Source organism: Pogona vitticeps, chromosome 4, assembly GCF_051106095.1.
Source record: "Pogona vitticeps strain Pit_001003342236 chromosome 4, PviZW2.1, whole genome shotgun sequence".
Classification (NCBI taxonomy): Eukaryota; Metazoa; Chordata; class Lepidosauria; order Squamata; family Agamidae; genus Pogona; species Pogona vitticeps.
The window spans coordinates 194,136,808-194,157,359 of record NC_135786.1 but is presented as its reverse complement, the minus strand read 5'-3'; the positions used below and the strand labels follow the sequence as shown (position 1 = coordinate 194,157,359).

General features: G+C 40.6%; 1 protein-coding gene and 1 long non-coding RNA gene across 7 annotated transcripts in view; one reads left to right on the top strand and one right to left on the bottom strand.

The window, feature by feature from the left end:
- ST18 (ST18 C2H2C-type zinc finger transcription factor) overlaps window positions 1-15,353 on the top strand; it is a 254,977-nt gene extending 239,624 nt beyond the window's left edge. For all 6 annotated transcript variants that reach the window (XR_013545387.1, XM_078393742.1, XM_078393743.1 and 3 more), the window contains 4 exons: window positions 1,177-1,265; window positions 4,173-4,276; window positions 9,513-9,656; window positions 11,286-15,353. Coding sequence is in view for 5 of the 6 variants with exons in the window: in XM_078393742.1 (XP_078249868.1) it covers window positions 1,177-1,265; window positions 4,173-4,276; window positions 9,513-9,656; window positions 11,286-11,426 (478 nt within the window). In the remaining variant the exon portion in view is untranslated. The remainder of the gene's footprint in view (window positions 1-1,176; window positions 1,266-4,172; window positions 4,277-9,512; window positions 9,657-11,285) is intronic.
- On the bottom strand, window positions 8,886-18,077 carry LOC140706937 (uncharacterized). The gene is made up of 3 exons (XR_012086874.2): window positions 17,879-18,077; window positions 11,333-11,565; window positions 8,886-9,533 (listed from the first exon to the last, which is right to left on the bottom strand). It is a non-coding gene; the product is annotated as an uncharacterized LOC140706937 (long non-coding RNA).
- Window positions 18,078-20,552: the final 2,475 nt, after the last annotated feature.

Sequence of the window (20,552 nt, the reverse complement as noted above, 5' to 3'; positions counted from 1 at the left end):
AATGCAGCAGATTATCTTGAGGTCCTTTGCCTAGGATCTTTCAGGATTTCTTTGGCTTTATTCTACATATCCAATCATTCACATTTCCAACTAGAACGCTGAGGATCTGTATGTGCAAGTGTGGTGCTCTATAAATCCCTCTAAAGCAGTGTTTCCCAATCTTGCTTCCCAAGATGTTCTTGGACTGCAGCTCCCACAAACCCTGGCCAGCACAGCTAGTGGTGAAGGCTTCCAAGAGTTTTAGTCCAATAACAACTGGGAACTCAAAGTTGGGAGCCAGTGCTCTAAAGGACAAAATAGTTTTAGTTTCACACTACCGAATTAATATCTTCATGAGTCTTTTAGGTTGGCTCCGTCAGCTGTTGTGCTGCTAATGGATTTGTAGGATGAGTTTCAAAGACTTCATCAGCATAAATATTTTTGTCAGGAACCAATGGGGTTGTTCTGTGGATACAGTTTCTCTTGACAGTGGGATGGGAGAGCAATGAACCCTCTCCTCCACAGCCCTTTGTGCTCCCTCAAAGCCTGCTAAGAACTGCTGAGAAATCATCGAGAACAGGTTTTTCAACACTACAGAGCTGTAGTAGTAAAGGATAAGAAAGACGGTCCCATCACATTGGCAGTTGGGCACTGGTTATAGTGAATGTGGGGCATTAATTACAGCTTTGTTCCTTAGACATTAAGTGACCTGGGATTTTGCACGACTGCCTTATTTTTTTTACCGCCTTATTTTTTTACCCTGTCTTTCTGCTACCAGATAGTGCTCAAGGCAGCTTACAATCAATATAAATCATAGTAAAAACAAGTTGAACTGTAAAATCATTTAAAACCAAACCAAACCATTATCATCACCCCAGGAAGTGTTGAAGCTTCTGCTTTGGTAGCAGTCACCATTGGAACTTATCCATTACATAATGAGCTGGAGAGGGATTGTGGCAGAAGTCAGACTGGAGACCATTTACCTATTTGCCAACTTCTTCAATGAGAGTTTTAGTTACTACACAACCAATTATGTCATGGCAACCTTATATACCTGATCACATTGCAGCAACTGTATTATGAGATCACAGCTTACCGATACCACAATAAAATGGACTTGAACTTAACAAGACACTGGAAGCAGCTATCAAAATGTGTTTCAACTTTCATATAGGTCCCCTTTCCTACTCTTTTCAGTTTGTCTGGATGCCCTTTGAATGCACAAGCCTTAAAAAAGGGCAAAATATCTGAAGAACTGATGACCATCAAATTGAAAGCAAGTGGAGGTAAGACGTCAAAAGTATATGAATACATGATACTATCATCACTCAGGGCTTTTCTACATGGACACAATTGAAGGAGGCTGGATTGGACTAAATACGGTCACTAAGGTCAAGTAGAGATTTAGTATGCCATTTGGAGTGCTCCTTGCATCCAAATGGCATAGGCATCCCCAGCAATCTTATTTGGTCTGGCTATTTTAAGAAGGAAAGGAAAGATCTCCATCCTTGTCTCTTTTGACTTCTCCCAATTCTGGGATGAAGATTTAAATTTTTAAATTTTTTTTCCTCTAAGTGGTACAGCTCATCAGCCCTGCAGTAACTAGGTTTTTTAAAGCTTATTCTGCTTCATGGGAAAAATCCTCCTCCTCCTCCTCCTCCTCCTCCTCCTCCTCCTCCTTCTTCTTCTTCTTCTTCTTCTTCTTCTTCTTCTTCTTCTTCTTATTATTATTATTATTATTATTATTATTATTCTTATTCTTATTCTTATTCTTATTCTTATTCTTATTCTTATTCTTATTCTTATTATTATTATTATTATTATTATTATTATTATTATTATTATTATTATTATTATTATTATTATTTTGCTTCCTCTCTGCTTCATGGAGAAGCAGGGGATGGAAGTTCTAAATTTCCCTATTTAATTTGCCAGTTTCCCATATTATTAAGTAGTCAATATGTCTGTTTAATGCATTAATGATATGGGGATATTGAAACCAGCTCGGAAATGGATACTAGTCTGTCTCTTGTCACATCATAAGAAATAACTTTCCAAATTGGAGGAGTCCTCAGAGATCATCTAATCTAACACTGTTCAATGTAGGGCCTACAATGTAGACTCTTATTACAGATGGCCATCCAGCCTTTGTGTGATTGGCTGCTGAAGTTACTTTCACCCTGTCTGTATGTTGCCGTCGTTACTGTTGTTTCACCCTTCTTAAAACTGGCACAATAACTCTCTCTGGTCTGACCTTTACACAAATGTTTTCCAGTCCTTCATTAACCGCAGCAATACACAGTGAAGAAATTTGCTGGTAGGCAAACCATGGCAGGGAGATAGTGGGAAGAAAACTTGCATGTACCTGAAGCCTTTAGGGGCTTGCAGTGGAAGCAGGAAGTGCATAATTCAGTAAGTGAAAACAAAGCCTGGCTCTCCACCAAAGCATTTAGTGCTCAGTGTCATGGGCCCTGTCCGTTCTGTGAAATTTCATGCAATCTGTCCAGGGCTTAAAACATTATCCTCAGTGCAATCTGTTTCAATTCTTGGTACCCATCTGCAAAGGCAGAACAGAAAGCTATTTTGCATCTCAACGAATCATCCCAAAAAGATTGCATGGCCTAGCCCTGTGTCAGAAAGATATGGGCCAGCTCTTAAAGGGGAAGGATGGACAGTTTTAAATAGAAACACAAGTGGATCAGGTTTTTTTTTTAACGTGCCAAGCAGTGGTATCAGGGAATCATATACCATAACTATATGCCAGTGTGGACAGGCTTATAATTTGACTGTGGCATGTGGATTATTGTGCATCATATACACTATTTAAAATGGTTTTAAAGACAAACACACACACACACACACACACACACACACACACACACACAGAGAGAGAGAGAGAGAGAGAGAGCTTGTGTTATTGACCTATATGCTCCCATAAGACTTTTGCCCATAGGAAAGAATATAAATATTTTAATAATGTAAAACAATAAAATAAAACCAATCACTGTTGCACAATGATACAACTGTAGGTTAAGCAGGGCCAACCCAAGATATTTTGCTATCTGAGGTGGTGTGATGGTGGTAGAGAACAGTACCAAGTGAACAGCACCAAGTTAAATAATCAGCAATGTGTTTCCCTTTCATACAACAAAAGATCATTGCCTGTTCCTCATTCTGTGCAATGATAGGAATGGCCTTAGTGGCTAAGTAGATAGATACCTGTATGACTGTGTGCGGACAGCTGTACAGCTGTACCTGCTTTCCTGGCAGGGACAGTATGAGTAATAAATGAATATTCAGTTTGTACTGAAGCCCTGTTCAGCTTGAAAGGCTCAAAGGGTGATAAGGATAAGGAGAAACCTAAGCTCCATCTCCGTGCACCACGGACATCTTGCAGATCTTCATGTGTTCAGTATGTAGGCCTGCACAGACACTGTAACCATATTCAGCTTAGAGCACTTATACAGACGTTCATAGTGAACATTACAAAGGTCTGTTGAATATCAATGTGTATGTGATGTGAATGAGGGGGATTACCTGAAGCCTCTGTCAGCCCTCCACCCTTTGAAAGCTATGTTTTCAGGCTGCATGAATAATGGACGACTAAAGTTTCCTTCCACTTGCCACATCTCATAAGTTGCATGTAAAGGTGGGAATTTTCATCAGAGAGCCACAAACAACTTCCCCAGCCACTGATGTTTTTTCAGTCTTCTTTATCCCTTCAGATAGCTAATCCTAGGCTTCTTGTTGAAAGACAGTTACCTTTCAGGCGTATTGTTCATTTCAGAACAAATGACATCTATGTGTAAAATAATTGATCAGAGCAGGTCAGAGCAGGAAACCATCTCCTTCTTTCTCTGCCCCCTCAAGCCTTTCACATATATTTCAGCCAAATTGTAAGTCACTTCGAGCCACTGGAAGGCCCACTGGGTTACATCCGTGCCAAGAAATGAAAAAGAAACTGTTTCTTTGCCTCTGATATGACAGAATGGGAGGTTTGACAATGACTGTCATCAGTGTAGAATTAAACTGTAAAGATGTAATTTTGGTCCTGAGGGAAATAGAAGGATATTTAACCAGTTTGACCTAAGAGTGTTGTTTTACGAGGTACCATTAGACAGAAGTTATTGTTTGCCAATCTTTTCAGGCAGGTATTATTTTACAGTTGACGTGACTCATTAAATTCTGTGCAGGTTTAGAGAATGAGGAAGAAATCAGACATTTGGATGAAGAAATAAAAGAACTAAATGAATCCAACCTTAAAATAGAAGCTGACATGATGAAACTTCAGACACAGGTAAAAAAAATAGTCTGGGTCTCAGCAATAAATATCCATTATTTTCATATTGTTTTGTAGTTTCAACATTGTGACTTTTATTGCTATTCAAGAGACAGGCTTTGAATCTATGCCATGTTGCTCATTATTGCATCTGTAAATAGGGCATCTGCATACACATACGTGCACATGGGAACAGGGACATTCAGCAGCAATATCATATGTGTGCTAAGATGTGGAAGATGTGAGTAAGTGAAGGAGAGCGTAATGGTAGCACACATTGCAGTGGAAATGAGAGACAAAAACTATTGTTTCTGTCCACTAAATGGATTATGTATAGTAAGAAACAGGTTTGGAATGCATGCTGTGTTCCTTATAATTGCAACCATATTTCTGCTATTGTGAAAACAGCACTATATGAAAATTTGGGCAAATTTATAGCTTATTCTTGTCAAACAAATCCATATTGTTTAAAATAAAGTTAAAGCATGGACACGGGAAGCCTCCATTATATGCAATTTGTCCAAGCACTGACTTATCTAGTCTTGCATTGTTCACATTGATGACCACACACTGTTGCTACTTGAGAACCATTTAGTTATCATGCCCTCCCACACATATCTTTGCTTTACTTTACATATCTTGCACATTGTAGCTCCCATTTGATATTACTGCTGGATGTCCTTGCTCACATGTGCATGCATGTGTAGATCAGAGCTTTGAAAAATTAGTTTTTTTTGGAGCACAGTTCCCAGAATCGGCTCTCCTCCATGGCTGGTGACCATGCTACTGAGGAGATTCTGGAATTGTAATCCAATTTAAAAACTGGGGTGGGGGATGTTTCCCAGCTTTGATATAGATAATATATGTACCCAATAAATGCCAAAAGGTTTTTGTAGAAGCACAGGATTCATGTAGTAGGTCCACTGGGCTACGTTCAAGCAGCGACGTTAGCTGATGGACAAAAATAAAGCATAAACAACTAAACTTCTACTATATTTAGGGATTCTCATCATGAACTGGAATCCTGAAAAAGAAGCATGATATGGAGAGTTCTCCCTCCTCCCAACCTGCATAGTTAGTAGAGTCTCTTCTTAAGACACATGATTTTCTACAAGTAAGAAAGTGACAAAACCTGAAACAGAAGAGGGCACAGCTAGAGTTTTCTCCTTTACCTGTACAGAATTTGCTAGCAACTGTATAGGGCTTAAGTGTCCACACAGAGTACTAAGCATCCTGGATTCACTGGCAGTTGCAAGTATAACCCAGAAGAAATGCCCTCAGCTTTCTTTGAATGGATCGCCAGCTGACTCAACATGGCATGATGAAAACTGTCCTTCCAAGAGACAGTGATTACTGGTCATTTGTAGAATAAAGAGGGGCATGGTGATGCCCATACGCCAGCCTTGATGTGGGAATGCTTTAGGATTGAATCATTTCTCCCACCAGGGCTGTACAATGCCCACTTGAAGGTATCCTTATCTGGGCTGATTCACTGCTTTTCACTCTCTTTCTGAAAATATTATACTCAAGTATAAAAGACAATACACCTGCTTAATTAAATATCAAGTTTCCATTTTCTGTTTACTAGGAATGAGAAGTTAAACATTTTCTGGATACCTCCCCTAATACTGTTTTTCCATGGAAAGTTTACCACTTTTAGAAATGTATTTTACCATGAAATTAATTAGTGACCTAATGAGTGAACATAGTATATGTTAAGGTGTGGAACATGAATTAATATAATACTACTTAATTTTAAAATTAAAGCTGGAATAAACTTTTTTTACCTGTCTCTCTAAATAAAGAATGTACATTTATGTGCATAGCTTATGAGGTGTACTAAGATTAATATATTAACAGTTTTCAGTGAACAGAATCCTGTGGGTTCCATGCAGTATTAGTCATGCAGGAGAGTTTACCCATGTTACCAGATGTGTGTCATGACTCTTTGGTCAAGGAAACATCTGCATTCCTATTTTCTCCCTCAGTCACATGATGGACAGCAGGAAAAGAGGGAGATATTGGCCTTGCCTGCATTTTTCCTAATAGAATTTCTTGCATTGTCTCTATTTATCTCTTGTAGAATCAAAATTATGTGAAGTATGTGCATTTTCTTGAGCATTCACTATCTGAGCATTCTCCTGAGTTGCAGTGTCTGGAAAAACTGAGAAGCATTCTGATAAAAATAAGTTTCAAGTAAACTTTCCCATTTGTTTGAATGGAAACAGATTGACACTTAATCCAGACAGGATAGAGGTGCTCCTGGTCAGTTGGAAGGCAGATGGAGGAATAGGGATGCAACCGGTGCCCAGCGGGGTTACACTCCCCTGAAAACTCAGGATTGCAGAATGTGGGCACTCCTGGAGTCACCCCGAGCATCCATTTTGGCGGTGGCCAGGAGTACATTTGCTCAATTAAAACTGATGCATCAACTGAGCCCATTCCTTGAGATGTCTTATTTGGCTACAGTGACACATGCCTTAGTTACATCCTACTTGGATTATTGTGAAACAATCTATACGGGGCAGCCTTTGAAGACAGTTTGGAAACTTCAGCTGGTTCAAAATGCAGCAGCCAGACTGCTGACTGGTGCCAGTTATAAGGAGCATATAACGCCCCTGTTGGTTACCAGTCCGTTTCCAGGCCCAATTCAAAGTGCTGGTCATTACTTATAAATCCCTGTACATCTTGGGCCCAGGTTACCTGAAGGACCATTTGTCTCGAAATGAGCCTTGTTAAGATCATCCGAGGAGGCCTTCATTGCCAGTGCAGGCTTGTTTGATGGGGACAGGAGAGAGGGCTTTTTCTGTGGCTGCTCCCAGGTTATGGAATACCCTCCCTTGGGAAGTTAAGTTGGCCCTTCCCTTTTATCCTTCCATTGACAGTTGAAGATCCATCTCTTCAGGCAGGCTTTTAATTCTTGGAGCAGAATGTGTGAGAAAATTAAAATTAATTAAAATTAAATCGACTCCCTCTAATTATGCAGTGGATAAAAGGGTTCCATCAGGAACCTATAGAAAAGATTGGCTTCAAGTTTCCCTCCGTAGACAATACCAACTGGTCTACATCAACTGGCACTTACTGTCTCGGTACATTCACTTAGAGGCTCTGGTAATGAGAAAGAATAAAAATGTTCCTAGTTTACTTATAGTTCTTCAATAGATAACAAAAAGTATTGCCATATTGTGTAAAACTGTTAACTTCTTACATGATAGTTCTTGTTAACTTCACTACTGACCAATTGAGTGGTTACATAGCTGACAGAACACTTCACTCTAACTGTCCACTTCTGATGGACTCCATTGCTAACAGTGATCTAATTTAACTCTGACTGGGGAAAAAGTAGGTAAAAGAATCTGAGGTAGAAAGGCAACTATCGGCTGTTACTGGATTGACTGACATTCAATCCTGTTCCAGAAAAGTTCCTCCCAACCGAAACCTCTTAAAAGCATCATATGTAGGTTGCAATATATCCAATGTTAACAATCATAACTGAGTCCCTGAATGCTGTTTTTTAGATTAGTTTTTAATGTTTTAAAGGTTTTTAATCACTCAATGTATTTTAATTGTTTTAATGAATAGGTTATTGTGTTTTTAATTTTATTTTTTAACACTGTGAGCTGCCTTGTGTCCCCTTATTGGTAGAAAGGTGGCTTATAAATGACCAAAATAAAAATAAAAGAAATATATATTTCAACCATTCAATTTACATTACAGATTCCACCAAGAAATACTGCAATTCAACAGCTACAAAATTTTTCAACCATGTATACATTATGTAAAATGAACATGGCATAATTTTATTTTGTTGTTTTTGCTAAATATAAGTCAAATAAACATGAGCAGATCACAATTTATTTAGCACAGTATTTCACCCATCTTTCTTTCTTTAATTCTAGAAAATCCTGCTTACTGATATGTAGTATTTTCCCATATTTTGACCTCTATTTCCTTATTGCTTATTAACAGTTTTCATCTGTAAAAACATTGTCTTTCCTTTTTACAAGTACAGTGGGGCCTCGCACAGCGAGGTTAATCCATTCCGGATTAACCCTCGCTGTGAGAAAACATCACTGAGCGGGACAGAAAAGCCCATTGGAACGCATTAAACAGTGTTTAATGCGTTCCAAAAGGCTCCTTTACTCACCGTTCAGCGATGTTCCTCTATGGCCGGCAGCCATTTTCGCGCCCTCCCCTCGCTTAACGAGGGCACGAAAACGCTTCCGGCGGCCATTTTGAAGCCACGGAACAGCTGATCGGCGGGGCGCAAAGTGAAGGTTGCTTACCGACCTTCACTCTGCGATTTTCGCCCATTGGGGCCGTCACTCTGCGATCGCATTAGCGATCGAAAAAACGTCCCCGTAGAGCAAATTCATCGCTCTACAGGGCGCTCGTTGTGCGAGGCACCACTGTAAGTTAACATACGGGCCTACCTCACTTTGCCTTTTATTTTATCAACATAGTAGTCTCGAGATACATGATATAATGTCTACAAAATAGATATTTCCCAGCCCCAAGCTTCTGTTTTCATTTAATGTCTGTTTTGATGTGTGTGCATTTGTTTTAACCAATTTATGCCAGACGTGTAACACAATGACCTGTTGCAAAATGAGCTCTTTTTTTTAAAAATCTCTTTCATTTATTTCCAAATCTTTCACTCTGCCCTGCCTCTAATCCCAGTCATTCTACAACATCACCTACCCCAGGAAAGTAGTTCAAAAGCTAAGACCAGGGCAGCTGCTATTGGAGTGACTCAGCAGGGATGCTATAAGGAAAAGGCAGACACATAAAAAGGCTGTGCCACCATCGCCGCCCCCGCTGCCAACACACTTCTTCTCCTCCATGCCTAAAGGCAAAGCTCTTCATTTTTTAACCTGCTGGTGACCCTCCTCCCATCTTTGTTGGCCTAAGGCCTGCAGCTTTTCATCTGTTCCACCCATTTGTGAATTCACTTCCCACAAACAATGCTCTTTTCATCCAGCGTGGCCACTGTCTTGGGGCTTCATTTCAACATGTTTCTCTTATGGAATAACAGTGGAAGCCACTGGTTTGGAAATAATATGACTTGCCCCAATTAGGAGTGTGCCTTGTGACACTGATGTGCATGTAACTGACTGTATTTGAGGGCTTCCCTTTGGCAGAGACAGTTTCTGTTGTTATAGACGGCCTCTTCTCGGGGAAGGCAGGAGGTAGCTGTCTTTTAGGTCAAGAGTTCCTACAGTTCACCCTGCGGCTTTTTGCTTCCTGATTTCAGATAACGTCCATGGAAAGCAATCTGAAAACAATAGAAGAAGAGAACAAACTTATAGAACAGAACAACGAGAGCCTGTTAAAGGAACTGGCAGGCCTAAGCCAAGCCCTCATCTCCAGTCTTGCCGACATTCAGCTTCCACAAATGGTAGGTCTGTGGCTAGGAACCGAGCAATTTCTAAGATGTAAAATTACAGGACGGTGCAGAGGGAATGTTTCAAGGTGCACAATGATTCAGCATAATCCATCAATCACTAAACTAAGGAAATAAGGACCCAAATCAGCCTTGTTCAGGCATGAAGATTGTGGTGTTTCTTTGTGTTTTTTTGGTGGGGAGAATACCTAAGATGCACCCCCAAGCATCCCCTCCACCTCACCAGGAGGTCAGTCAGTCCAGATTCATAGACAGATCTTGTGACTGGAAGTTCTGATAAGGCAGGGCTTCCACTCGTGAGAGTCCTGTCCGGTGTGTTCAGATGACTTAGAGATTCTGCTTCAGATGGTTCAACAAGTAAGGTGCACCCCTTGAAAATCCCCACCACTTGGAAGCAAGTTGCGTATCTGTGTCAACTGTGATGGTCTAATTTACTCCCAGGTAGTGGAGATATTTAGGGACTGGATTTATGTGAATGCCAAAATCAAAGATAGTTACAGAGAATTCTACTTACAGAGAATTCTTCTTCCACACAGTTCAGTATCTATTTGATCTCCTCCACACCTCCTCATAGCTTAGAAGCACCACTTTTTTGGACTACAATTCTCAAAATTCCCATACTGGGTAGATGGTGATCAGGCCATTAAATGGCTGCCAGAATCCCAACAATACGCAAGCTCTTAAAACAGAGGTAGGCAACCTGCTGCCCTCCTCTCAACTGTAAGAGCTCTGTTTGTCAGAAGCCCTCTCCAAGCAATAAGTTGAGACTTCTAGACAATCTGCCAGTATGCTGTGCCAGAAGGAATAGAGATTGGAGGGCAGGTGGGGGTATATGTGTGTGGCAGAGACAGAGGGGCAAAGGGTGCCCTACCTTCTTTGGCTGTGCCTGTACTCACCCCACAGGCATGGAACTCTGGATAGGAATAAAGTTCCCCGTCCCTAGCTTAAAGACTTGATACTCTTCCACTTACAGGCTCCTCCAATGGGTGAAAACTAGAGATGGGCTTCACCAGTTTGTCCCAGTTCATCCCAATACATAAAGGTGGCAGCTACTCCCCTCCCCCACCTCTTCTGGCTCAGTCAGTCAGTGAACAATCCCAATATGGTAGCTTCCTGCACCTCTTCAACTGCTCTTCCGGTCCTGGCAACAACTCAGGCTTCTGTGGCTGATTCCCCACTCGGTCTGTGCTCTTGCTTATGACTGGGAGATTAGTGAAGGAGGTGGAAAAAGCAAGCAATCTTGGCCTGGTGAGTGGCTGAATTAGCTGAGGAGACAGGGAAGGGGAGCAATAGCACTTCTGCTGCACCTTTACGAACTGGAATGAACCGCTTCATGCCCATCTCCAGCGAAAACCTATTTCTCATCACATAAATGCACTAGAGCAGTGGTTCCCAGTCTTGGGCCCCCAGATGTTCATGGACTAAAACTCCCAGAAGCCTTCACCGCTTGCTGTGCTGTCCGGGATTTCTGGGAGTAGCAGTCCAAGAACTTCAGGGGACCCAAGGTTGGAACTCCTGCATTAGATCCATATCTTTAAGGAATGCACAGCTTCCTTTTCCCCCCTCTTGACAATGACTTCATTGCTATTTGACACCCTACCCCCATGTTTTGTCTTCACTTAGGGCCCAATCAGTGAGCAGAATTTTGAAGCATATGTAAATACACTCACAGATATGTACAGCAATCTGGAACGGGACTATTCCCCGGACTGCAAGGCTCTTCTGGAAAGCATCAAACAAGCTGTGAAGGGTATCCACGTGTAGGGTGGTGAAATTGCCGGGCAGCAGGAGTTACGCAGCCGAAAAGCTCCAGATGGATCTGTGAAGAGCACCGGAACTGCTCAGGAGTCCTGATTGCTGTGCTGCATTTCCAACTACAACATTGCACTATTTTTTTTTCCAGCTGTCATAAAAAGGACAGAAAAAAAAAACATAACGGACTATTGTATTAACAGCAATGACTCAAATCACAGAGTATATTTATTTCTGTACAAATCCTTTTTGTTGTTCATCACTTGTTGTTTTGCACTCTTTTCATTTTGTAAAGTGAATATAAAAAGTGTGTGTAACTATTTTTTTACATTTTTTAATTTATTTTCAATCAAAGACTCGTGTGTGGGTGTTTTTAATCTTTTAACAGCATTTCTTGCAGCCTGCCATATTTTTACAAACGTGTTTGTTAATTTATTTTCTGATGGGATTTTAAATAGATTGAAAGTTATACTGTAAATTAAATAATTCACTGGGTTTGTACAGGAGGAAGGGGGGAAGCTATGAAAGAAACTAAATAACAGAACTGTGATTCTAGTTTTATTTTCACTGCATCCTGCTTTTTTATAACAGCTTTTTTTTTAAAATAATGAAATAAGAAATGGTTGCAATTGCATGAGATACCATGGATACAAAGGTGAATGGTGCCCTCTGCTGGATGAACGTGAGTACAGCATGTTGTAAAAGTTCAAGATTTTTAGCAATAATGAAATATAGCAATCAGCAATGCTTTGGACTTGGATGGGTGTCTTAGCCTACAGAAAAAGATTGTTCGAAACCATTCAAGTGAAGATCAGACTGATTTAAGGTTTCTTTCTTTCTTTCTTTCTTTCTTTCTTTTTCTGATTCAGGTTCATTCATGGAATGAAAACACACACATTTAATCCCCTTCAATGTGACAAGCTTTTGAATGACTTGTAGCTTTTTGGCACAGAGCCTTGTAAAAACATTGGTCAATTGACCAATAGCAATATAATTTCATATTGGAAAAAAATGAATCCCAAACTGATGATTTTGTACATGCAATGAAGCCAAGATCATCTTCTCTGAAGTGGCAGCTATTGTATTAATTTGAATGAAAGGAACAGAGAAGCCTACAGTTGCTTTTCTGTTTTGATTGTGGGAGATGGGGAGTAGGCCCCACTGCAGTGAACTGAAGCTGCACAGCAGCAACAATGTATGGTGATCACAACTATGGACTGTAGCGATGCACTGAATAGTTTTAGCCCTATCATTCATTTAATGCTCAAAATAAATTCCATTACAATTAATAGCACTTGATATACAAGAAAACAGGCCCACTGTAGTAGCTCCATCACAGGGTGCAACTAGAAGGCCCAGTTATTCTGGTCTAGATTGGTTTAGATTGTGCTAAACAGGGTTGCCTTGAGATGCAGTGTGTCATTTGGGATGAACCTTCCACATGTACGAATTAACCACATTGCACCTTTGTTGGCCCTGTTTAGCACAGTCTAGAGCAATCTTCTTTCCTTTTAAAGGGAAAGAACAGAAACAGAAACAAAAAAACGCCATCCCTGTCTCCTCCTCTGAGCTTCCTTAACAATCTTGAGAAGTGTAAAGCTTCCTTCCTGCTCCCCTGCAGAGGAGAAAGGGAATGGAGCTTTCTATTTCTTTTTAATTGTGGCTTTCCATTTATCAAGATCATCAAGTGGCTTAAGCAAAGAGACAGCTTAACTTGATCGTGTCCGAACAGTCAGACATGCTGGGACGGAATAGCCCAACAGTGGCCTGAAAAGGTGTGAGTAGGCATCGATCAGGGATGGCTAGTTTACAATGGGATGTATGTTGGGTGGTGACCAGGAAAAGAAGCAAAATGGCTCATCCTCAGCCAGGACTAAACTGCTGGACAAATGCCAATCTAATTGCACTCTGAGTATGCCAAGACCATTGGTAAATCTAGCTCAGCACTATCCATACAAATAGGTGTCTATTTGAGCCCTATCAGGTGATACCAAGGGTTGAAATTGGAACCTTCTACATACAAAGCACATGTTGTGTCACAAAGTGACAGCTTACTGTTTCTAATCACTTCCTCCAAGCTGTTGCCATCCAGTCTCTTGGGCTACAAGACCTATCACCCAATGGTTGTGGCTAATGGGAGGGGTAGACCATGACATCTGGGTGGCCACATATGGCATTCAAAGGCCATATGTAGCCTACAGGGGCTTGAAGGAAGCCCTTACGAGCACTCCTGGGGCCTCCCCAATATCCACACTCCAAAAAGAGAAAAGTGAGGCTCACAAAACGTGACATTTGGACAATTGTGTGATGCTCAAGACTTTCTAGCACCCTCCAGGGCCAATAGAGAGTGGATGGCTGTGCGAAGGATTGCCATGTTTGGCCCCTTGACCTCCGGAAGCTGCCCACTACTGAGTCCAGCCCCTCCCTCCCATCTGTGCATCTTTACTGTATTCACAGAGCAGTGCCATAAGCTTCTGTTTACAGAAGAGACCTGTGTGCGTATCAGAGCCCTGTATAGCTTTGGGTTACGGTACTACAGATGCTTGGAGCTGTGGCTGAGGATGGCCTCAGATTCCATTGGTTGCCATTCCTTAAGACAGGGATAGGATGGAATTGGAAGCCTTTGGCCCTCCACATATCACTGGACTGCATCTCCCATCCGTCTTCGCCAACACGGCCAATGGTGAAGGATTGTGGGAGCTGAATCCGACAATTTCTGGAGGGTCACCTTTCCCCCACCTTTTCCTACCAGTAGGTCTCCTAACAAGTGCTGCAGTCCTAAGACACCCATTCAGAAATACAGACATGCACACCCCAAGTGGATTTCTTGATTATCTGTCTTCACCCTCTTTTTCTTAGCACTTAAAAGCAGAAATCAAATGTCTATTTTAGGGAGTATGAGTAATAAAATCTTGCCCTGGCCCCATAATTTTAACATTGTTGTTTTAAAAGAAGTTATAAAGAACCAGCGGAACTGCCTTTTTATTTGTATGCACACGTCTCCTGTGCATATGTGCCTCAGTGTAAAATGTATTCATGTGTTTCAATTTTTCTGTGCTACAATGAAAGTGTCTATTTTTAATTGCCTACTTTAGGGTCTCAGTTGGGTATGACAGCATTCACCGGCATCCCTCATTCAGTGATATTATAGTGTTTCTCTCCCGGAGTACTTCAAGGTCATCCAACCTTCATACACTTGTGGTTGCTGTTATGCATTAGGTGGGGCTTGCTGTTCATATGGGGGGGTTAGATTTCACCCGAAACTTTAGTATATAGACAGGAGAGGTGTATGTTCTTAGAAGCTGTATTTATTTTTTAAAGAAAACAATTTGACAGAAATTATGTTATGTGCTAATATAACACAGAACACCAAATTCCTATTAAATTATTGTACCTGTTTTTTAAAAAAAGACATTTGCTATACCTGTTTAATGCATACAAAAACAAATTCACTCACCACAGAGACTAACAGTCAATTTACTAAATATTTTGAGAAATTAGTTATATGTTTAATTTAATTATTTAATATATTTAATTTAATTTAATTTCATACAAGCATTCTCTTGCTGACCTATTTATTACTATGATTTACTATGGCTTAAGTTATTTTATCTGTGTTTGGTTGTTTGCTCAGGATGTATCTTCATATTAATTTATCTTCTTTGTACTTGATGTTTTCTAAGATGTACTGTGACAGACACAACCCTTTTTCCCCTTCCTTTCTGTTTCATTTTCTTTCCGGCATTAATTTGCATTGATGAGCTATCCTGTAAATTAGACCTTTTGTAAACAGCAATGATGTATGCATTTTTTTTATTTTGGAGTAGTTTGTACACTGTTTCTTCATACAATTAATATTTCTTACATCAGAAACAACAAAGCTGTGTTCTGTGCTGTACAATTGGTGTATGGTAGGAAATAAAATTGATACTGAAACAGGTTCTGCAAGTTCTTTGACTGCTTGAATAGACACTCTGCTTGTATGTTGCGAAATATGTCTACAAACTCTAAGATAGCCATACATTTTATCTGCTTTTTGTGGCAAACATGCTGCTCCTCTAAAGCCACATTGCAGCGATATCTTTATTATGCCAAGCAAAAAAAAGGGCACAATAAAAGTGTGCCAGCTTTTGCGATCATCAGATCTCTTCATCAAGCAAGATCCTAGAGGTGGTTATGGCTAACTGGTACACTGAACAGGAGCATTCATAGTAGTAGATGAAGGGAGACGGAAACATTTTGTCTTAAATTCCGTTTGTGTCATCCTAAAAAGTCACTTTTTAGCACTCTCCCAGTCTTTGACCTCAGAACACAATGATGTACATTACTGAATTACACTAACCTATTGGCAGGCTGGCAAACTGACATATTCACTATTCACAGGGTTTGAAAAATTCTCTTTAGAGTTTTTCTCAGTCTTCTGGGGGTTTTCTCATTCTGAGTAATGAACTACCACTGTTTCTTTTGCCTGCTTCATTGATGACAAGACATTCCATATTAGTTCTGAAAGTTCATTAGCACTGATCCTGAAACAAGCATTTTCTAACTTCTCTGCTTATTTCTCTTGCATTGGTTTTTCCACCCTTGACTTTTATTCTGCAACCAGTGACTTCTATTACCAGTGCACCATGGTCTGAGTCAGATGTGTGCCTCGTCCCATCACTTTTGAGGGTTGGTAAGCTCCCCGTTTAGAGCACATCAGACCATCTGTCTTCTGAAGCTGTGATTGCTAAGTTTACTCAGCAGCTTTTGTGAGATACGTCAGCATTATCCAGGCATTCATAAACAATGCAGAGCATACTAGTCCCGATCCACCTTCCTCATCACTTTCAACATATGAAAACGACAGTGGCTGAAACGACGTGCTTGCAATAATCCACAACAAAGATATCCACTGTGGTTTAGCTGTAAACAGACACAAACCCACTTAAAAATAGAGATGGGCACAAATCAAAAAAACAAACTACCAGGTAGTTTGTGGGAAACCGCAGGTTCATTGATTCAGGTCAGTTTGGGTTTGTCCAAACCGGAAAACCCGGACTAAACCGAACCATGAACTTCTTTAGCATTTCCTTACTGGTTCCCCCTGCCCCGAAGGTCTGCCCCCACCCCTTCTTACTGCCCCCGTCGCCTCCCCTGCCTTGTTCTGCCACCTCTGCCACTGCCTCCATCTTGAGAGACAGCCGGCTTAGCTCTCAGAAAGGAAGCCAGGCTGCTGTCTCTCCGGGTGGCGGCAGGGGCAGGGGCAGGGGCAGAAGTGGCAGGAGAAGGTAGGGAGGTGACAGGGGCAGTAAGAAGGGGTGGGGGGATTGGTTTCCTCTTAGAAAGGCAGGAGCTTTCTTTTTTTAAATAAAAAAGTTAATGGCTCATTTTTTTAAAAAAAAAGTTTGGACAGCACGTGGCTATCCACAAACCATGAACAACCATTTTTGTGGATCATTCTACTTGCAATGCATATCCTTCTTTAATGTGATTCCTCGCATTAAAGAAGTCTGTCACTTGCCAGCCATTACTTGGGAGGCTTCTTGGCTATTGACAGTGTCAGAGTCAGGACAGCCATTGAGAGTTCTTGCCCATTCAAGACGCTGCTAAAACAGAGCTTCCTCTGGAGCTTTCTGTGTGGGCAAGAACAATATCATTGGCTAGCCAGTACTGGACAGCTTCTTGGCTACCTCAATATCCCTTGGTTGAGGGACTATGGAAACCCTACTGCAGTTTTTAAAAATGCCGATTAGATACCATGGCAAAACCACAGTAGAGTTTGTGTCAAATCCCACCCATTTGTTTCCCCAGATTGTGTAGTTTCAGCCAATCTGAAGAGGAAAACATTGCCTCCTTTTGCATCTTTTCATGGGGGGGGGGGAGAGGGCTGTTCTGATAATTTGTTTGTGTGTTTGTTTTCTCCTTACAAATTCTTGTTTAGATATCAATGTTACATTATAACCTTCAGGTAAAGTAGCCAGTTTTAATTATTAGTAGTGCACTTTTACTTCAAGATCAACAATATCACATTTTAGCCTCTTGAACACTTTTTGTGTGCATATCATGCTAATTGTATGCGCCTGGCTGTAGAGATGTTGTTTTATATATATATAAGGAGTGTGTGAGAGAGAATGAGCACTTGAGTTTAGCTTAGTTCTTTAGCAGTTAATTTAGAGTTTGAATTAGAAACAGAAAATTGGTTCAGGTGTGAAGCTGTTTGAGTGAAGTCGGAGTCTAAGGGCCGGTCTAGACAGATATATAGATCGGTATTTGGATCACTGTTCGTGTGGTTTGGTTTGAACCAAATTACGTACGTTGTCAGCATGTGATTCTACTTAGATTCGGCCCTTTAAGAGCTATCCTTTCTGGTACAATGTTAGTGGGTTCTGTTGTTGTTTTTCCCCAGTGCATTCCTAACTATCACATTGTTTGCTCATAGGGATAGTTATTCTGCACCCAAATGGAGCTGTGGGCAGCTTTACCTGAGGTGACAATGCTGCAGTGGTGGTTGTGACATTAAAAGGGAGGGCTGAGAAATCACTTCTTCTTCTTCTTCTTCTTCTTCTTCTTCTTCTTCTTCTTCTTCTTCTTCTTCTTCTTCTTCTTCTTCTTCTTCTTCTTCTTCTTCTTCTTCTTCTTCTTCTTCTTCTTCTTCTTCTTCTTCTTCTTCTTCTTCTTCTTCTTCTTCTTCTTCTTCTTCTTCTTCTTCTTCTTCTTCTTCTTCTTCTTCTTCTTCTTCTTCTTCTTCTTCTTCTTCTTCTTCTTCTTCTTCTTCTTCTTCTTCTTCTTCTTCTTCTTCTTCTTCTTCTTCTTCTTCTTCTTCTTCTTCTTCTTCTTCTTCTTCTTCTTCTTCTTCTTCTTCTTCTTCTTCTTCTTCTTCTTCTTCTTCTTCTTCTTCTTCATATTGCCCTAATGGATGCAGCAAAATTGTAATACCAGTCTAGATTTATGCATTGCTGTTTCGATATGCCACTTAGTTTATTTAACAATGACAACAAAAAGGAACATCACAACAGCCACTCGATGACAGCCATGTGAAAAGGTGGGGAAAGGGGCTTGTTGACTCCATGGCCTCCATCCCTCCAAGCCCAAACAGAGCCCCGGCTGAGGAGAAAGTGGGGTGGAGGGAAAGGGGATTACCTACTTTCCATCTTCCCAGCTTTAACCCCAATGTTTTCTCCTTGCACAAACACCACTACTGCTGTTTCCTTACTTGTGATTAAGCTGGCTAAAGTTACTTGTGAGTAAATCAGCAATCGAAAGACTTCTGTGAACCCTTCTCACAAGAGAATAAACATCTTCAGTGTGAATGGAAGTGTCGGTCAAGTGAGAAATAAAACAGATCACACTAAAGATAAGAACATTTTAACTGTAAACCAAAGCACTCCAAATTTCCCTGTCTGGACAGGCCCTGGATCAGAGACAATGAGGGGAAAGAGAGCTGTCAGGCAGTTAAGAGCTGAGCTCTCTGAAAAGAAGCGGTGGGAAAATAAAGTGTTTTCTTGGAACTTGTGTAAAAACAAGCCTCTCCCTCTCTCTTTCTCCCTCTCAGGACTTGATGGCATGTAATATAGCATGTTCTTATTATTTTGTGTGTGTGTGTTTCAAATAAAATTCTTTTACAAATCCCGTGTATTATTTTTTTGAAAACAGCAGCCACAATATATATTTTACCACACAAACCACTGGCCAGTGTTGAGGAACATAGTCAAGATTATGTCACCCAAGGAACAGGCTGTCTGTATCTCACCAAAAGTGTTCTCATTCTCTTAAAAACAAACAAAACAAAACAAAATGGTGCAAACTCAGCCCTTTGTGGTGGAGAGCAGTGGAAAAGGGACACTGACTGTTGGCTGAGTTTGATAAAAGAGATATTCCAGGGCAATGGGTTACTGTTACAAGTTAAACAACCACCCTAAGCTTATTGAAGACGCTTTGGACTGGTGGTCATAATGTTGGCAGAGCCACTGTTTCACCCAGCACAACCCTTCTGCATAGAGTTTGCATTAGACAACTATATATATATATGTAATACATAATAATGTCATAAATAATATATATTATTTTTGACATTATTTATTGCACAGCTGGAGGACCCTTTTCAACATAAAGGCCAACAAGCTGCTGGACAAACATGTTGTGGGCATACAGCTCTGAACAGTGTAATGACAGCTTTCATAATTTGTACGCATTCCCTTAGTGTTAAGGAGCTTGCTTGTACCTTTAATAGTTGTGTGGAAGAGGAAATTTCAGCAGGTGCAGAAAACATTAAAAACTGCACGCATAAGCAGCCCACTATTAAAGATAGAGCATATGAGCACTAGCTACAAAACTGTGTAATTGTTCTTATACAGGAAAGTCTTATAAGGTCTCTGCAGAATAAAGGTAGTTACTTTGGTCTGCTCCCCTTTCTTCTAGCTATATTTTTAAAGCTTTGAAAGTGTGTGTGTGTGGGGGGGTATCATTTTGTATAGTTACACAAATGGCATAAATTGAGGTAAACCGCCTCTGGTTAAGAAATCTGTAGACATTAAGTATTGTGTGCTGGGTCACATGACTTGCAGTTTGTCTCCAAAAGTTACATCATTTGTGTTATGCTGAAATAACTACAGAAGAGGATTTTGTTTACGGTGTTAGAAGTGGAGAAGAAGGAGTCCTATGAATTAACAGGCAGCAGTTTATGTAGCTCAAAGAAGAAGAAGGGAAATAGCTGTAGCAGCTCTGGCAATACACTATATGTATCTGCATTGGTTTCCATAGTGAATGATTAGGTTTTGACTGGTAGTGGAAAGTTGGATTTGTGCCAAAACAGTCCATAAGAACAGTTGGAGCGAGATAGAATGTACAGTATGTGAATGGACCCATGTGATGATTGCCTGGCATGCCACTAGCTGTAGAGATGCTGTTTTACACAGACATACAATACTGTGAGATAACTTACCAAGAGTTATTTAGTAAGAAAGGGTGTTTTTAGAAAGAGCAGAGGTGTCTGTGTGAAGAAGTTGTGAAGTCTAATGTATGTTCTTGTTGGAACTTGTGTGAAAACAAGCATACAAATGGATTTAAAGAGTTGAATGTGCTTAAACTGTAAAATGGGAAGGAACAGGAAGAGAGATTTTGACACCCTGATTTAAAAACAACAACATCCTACTGGAT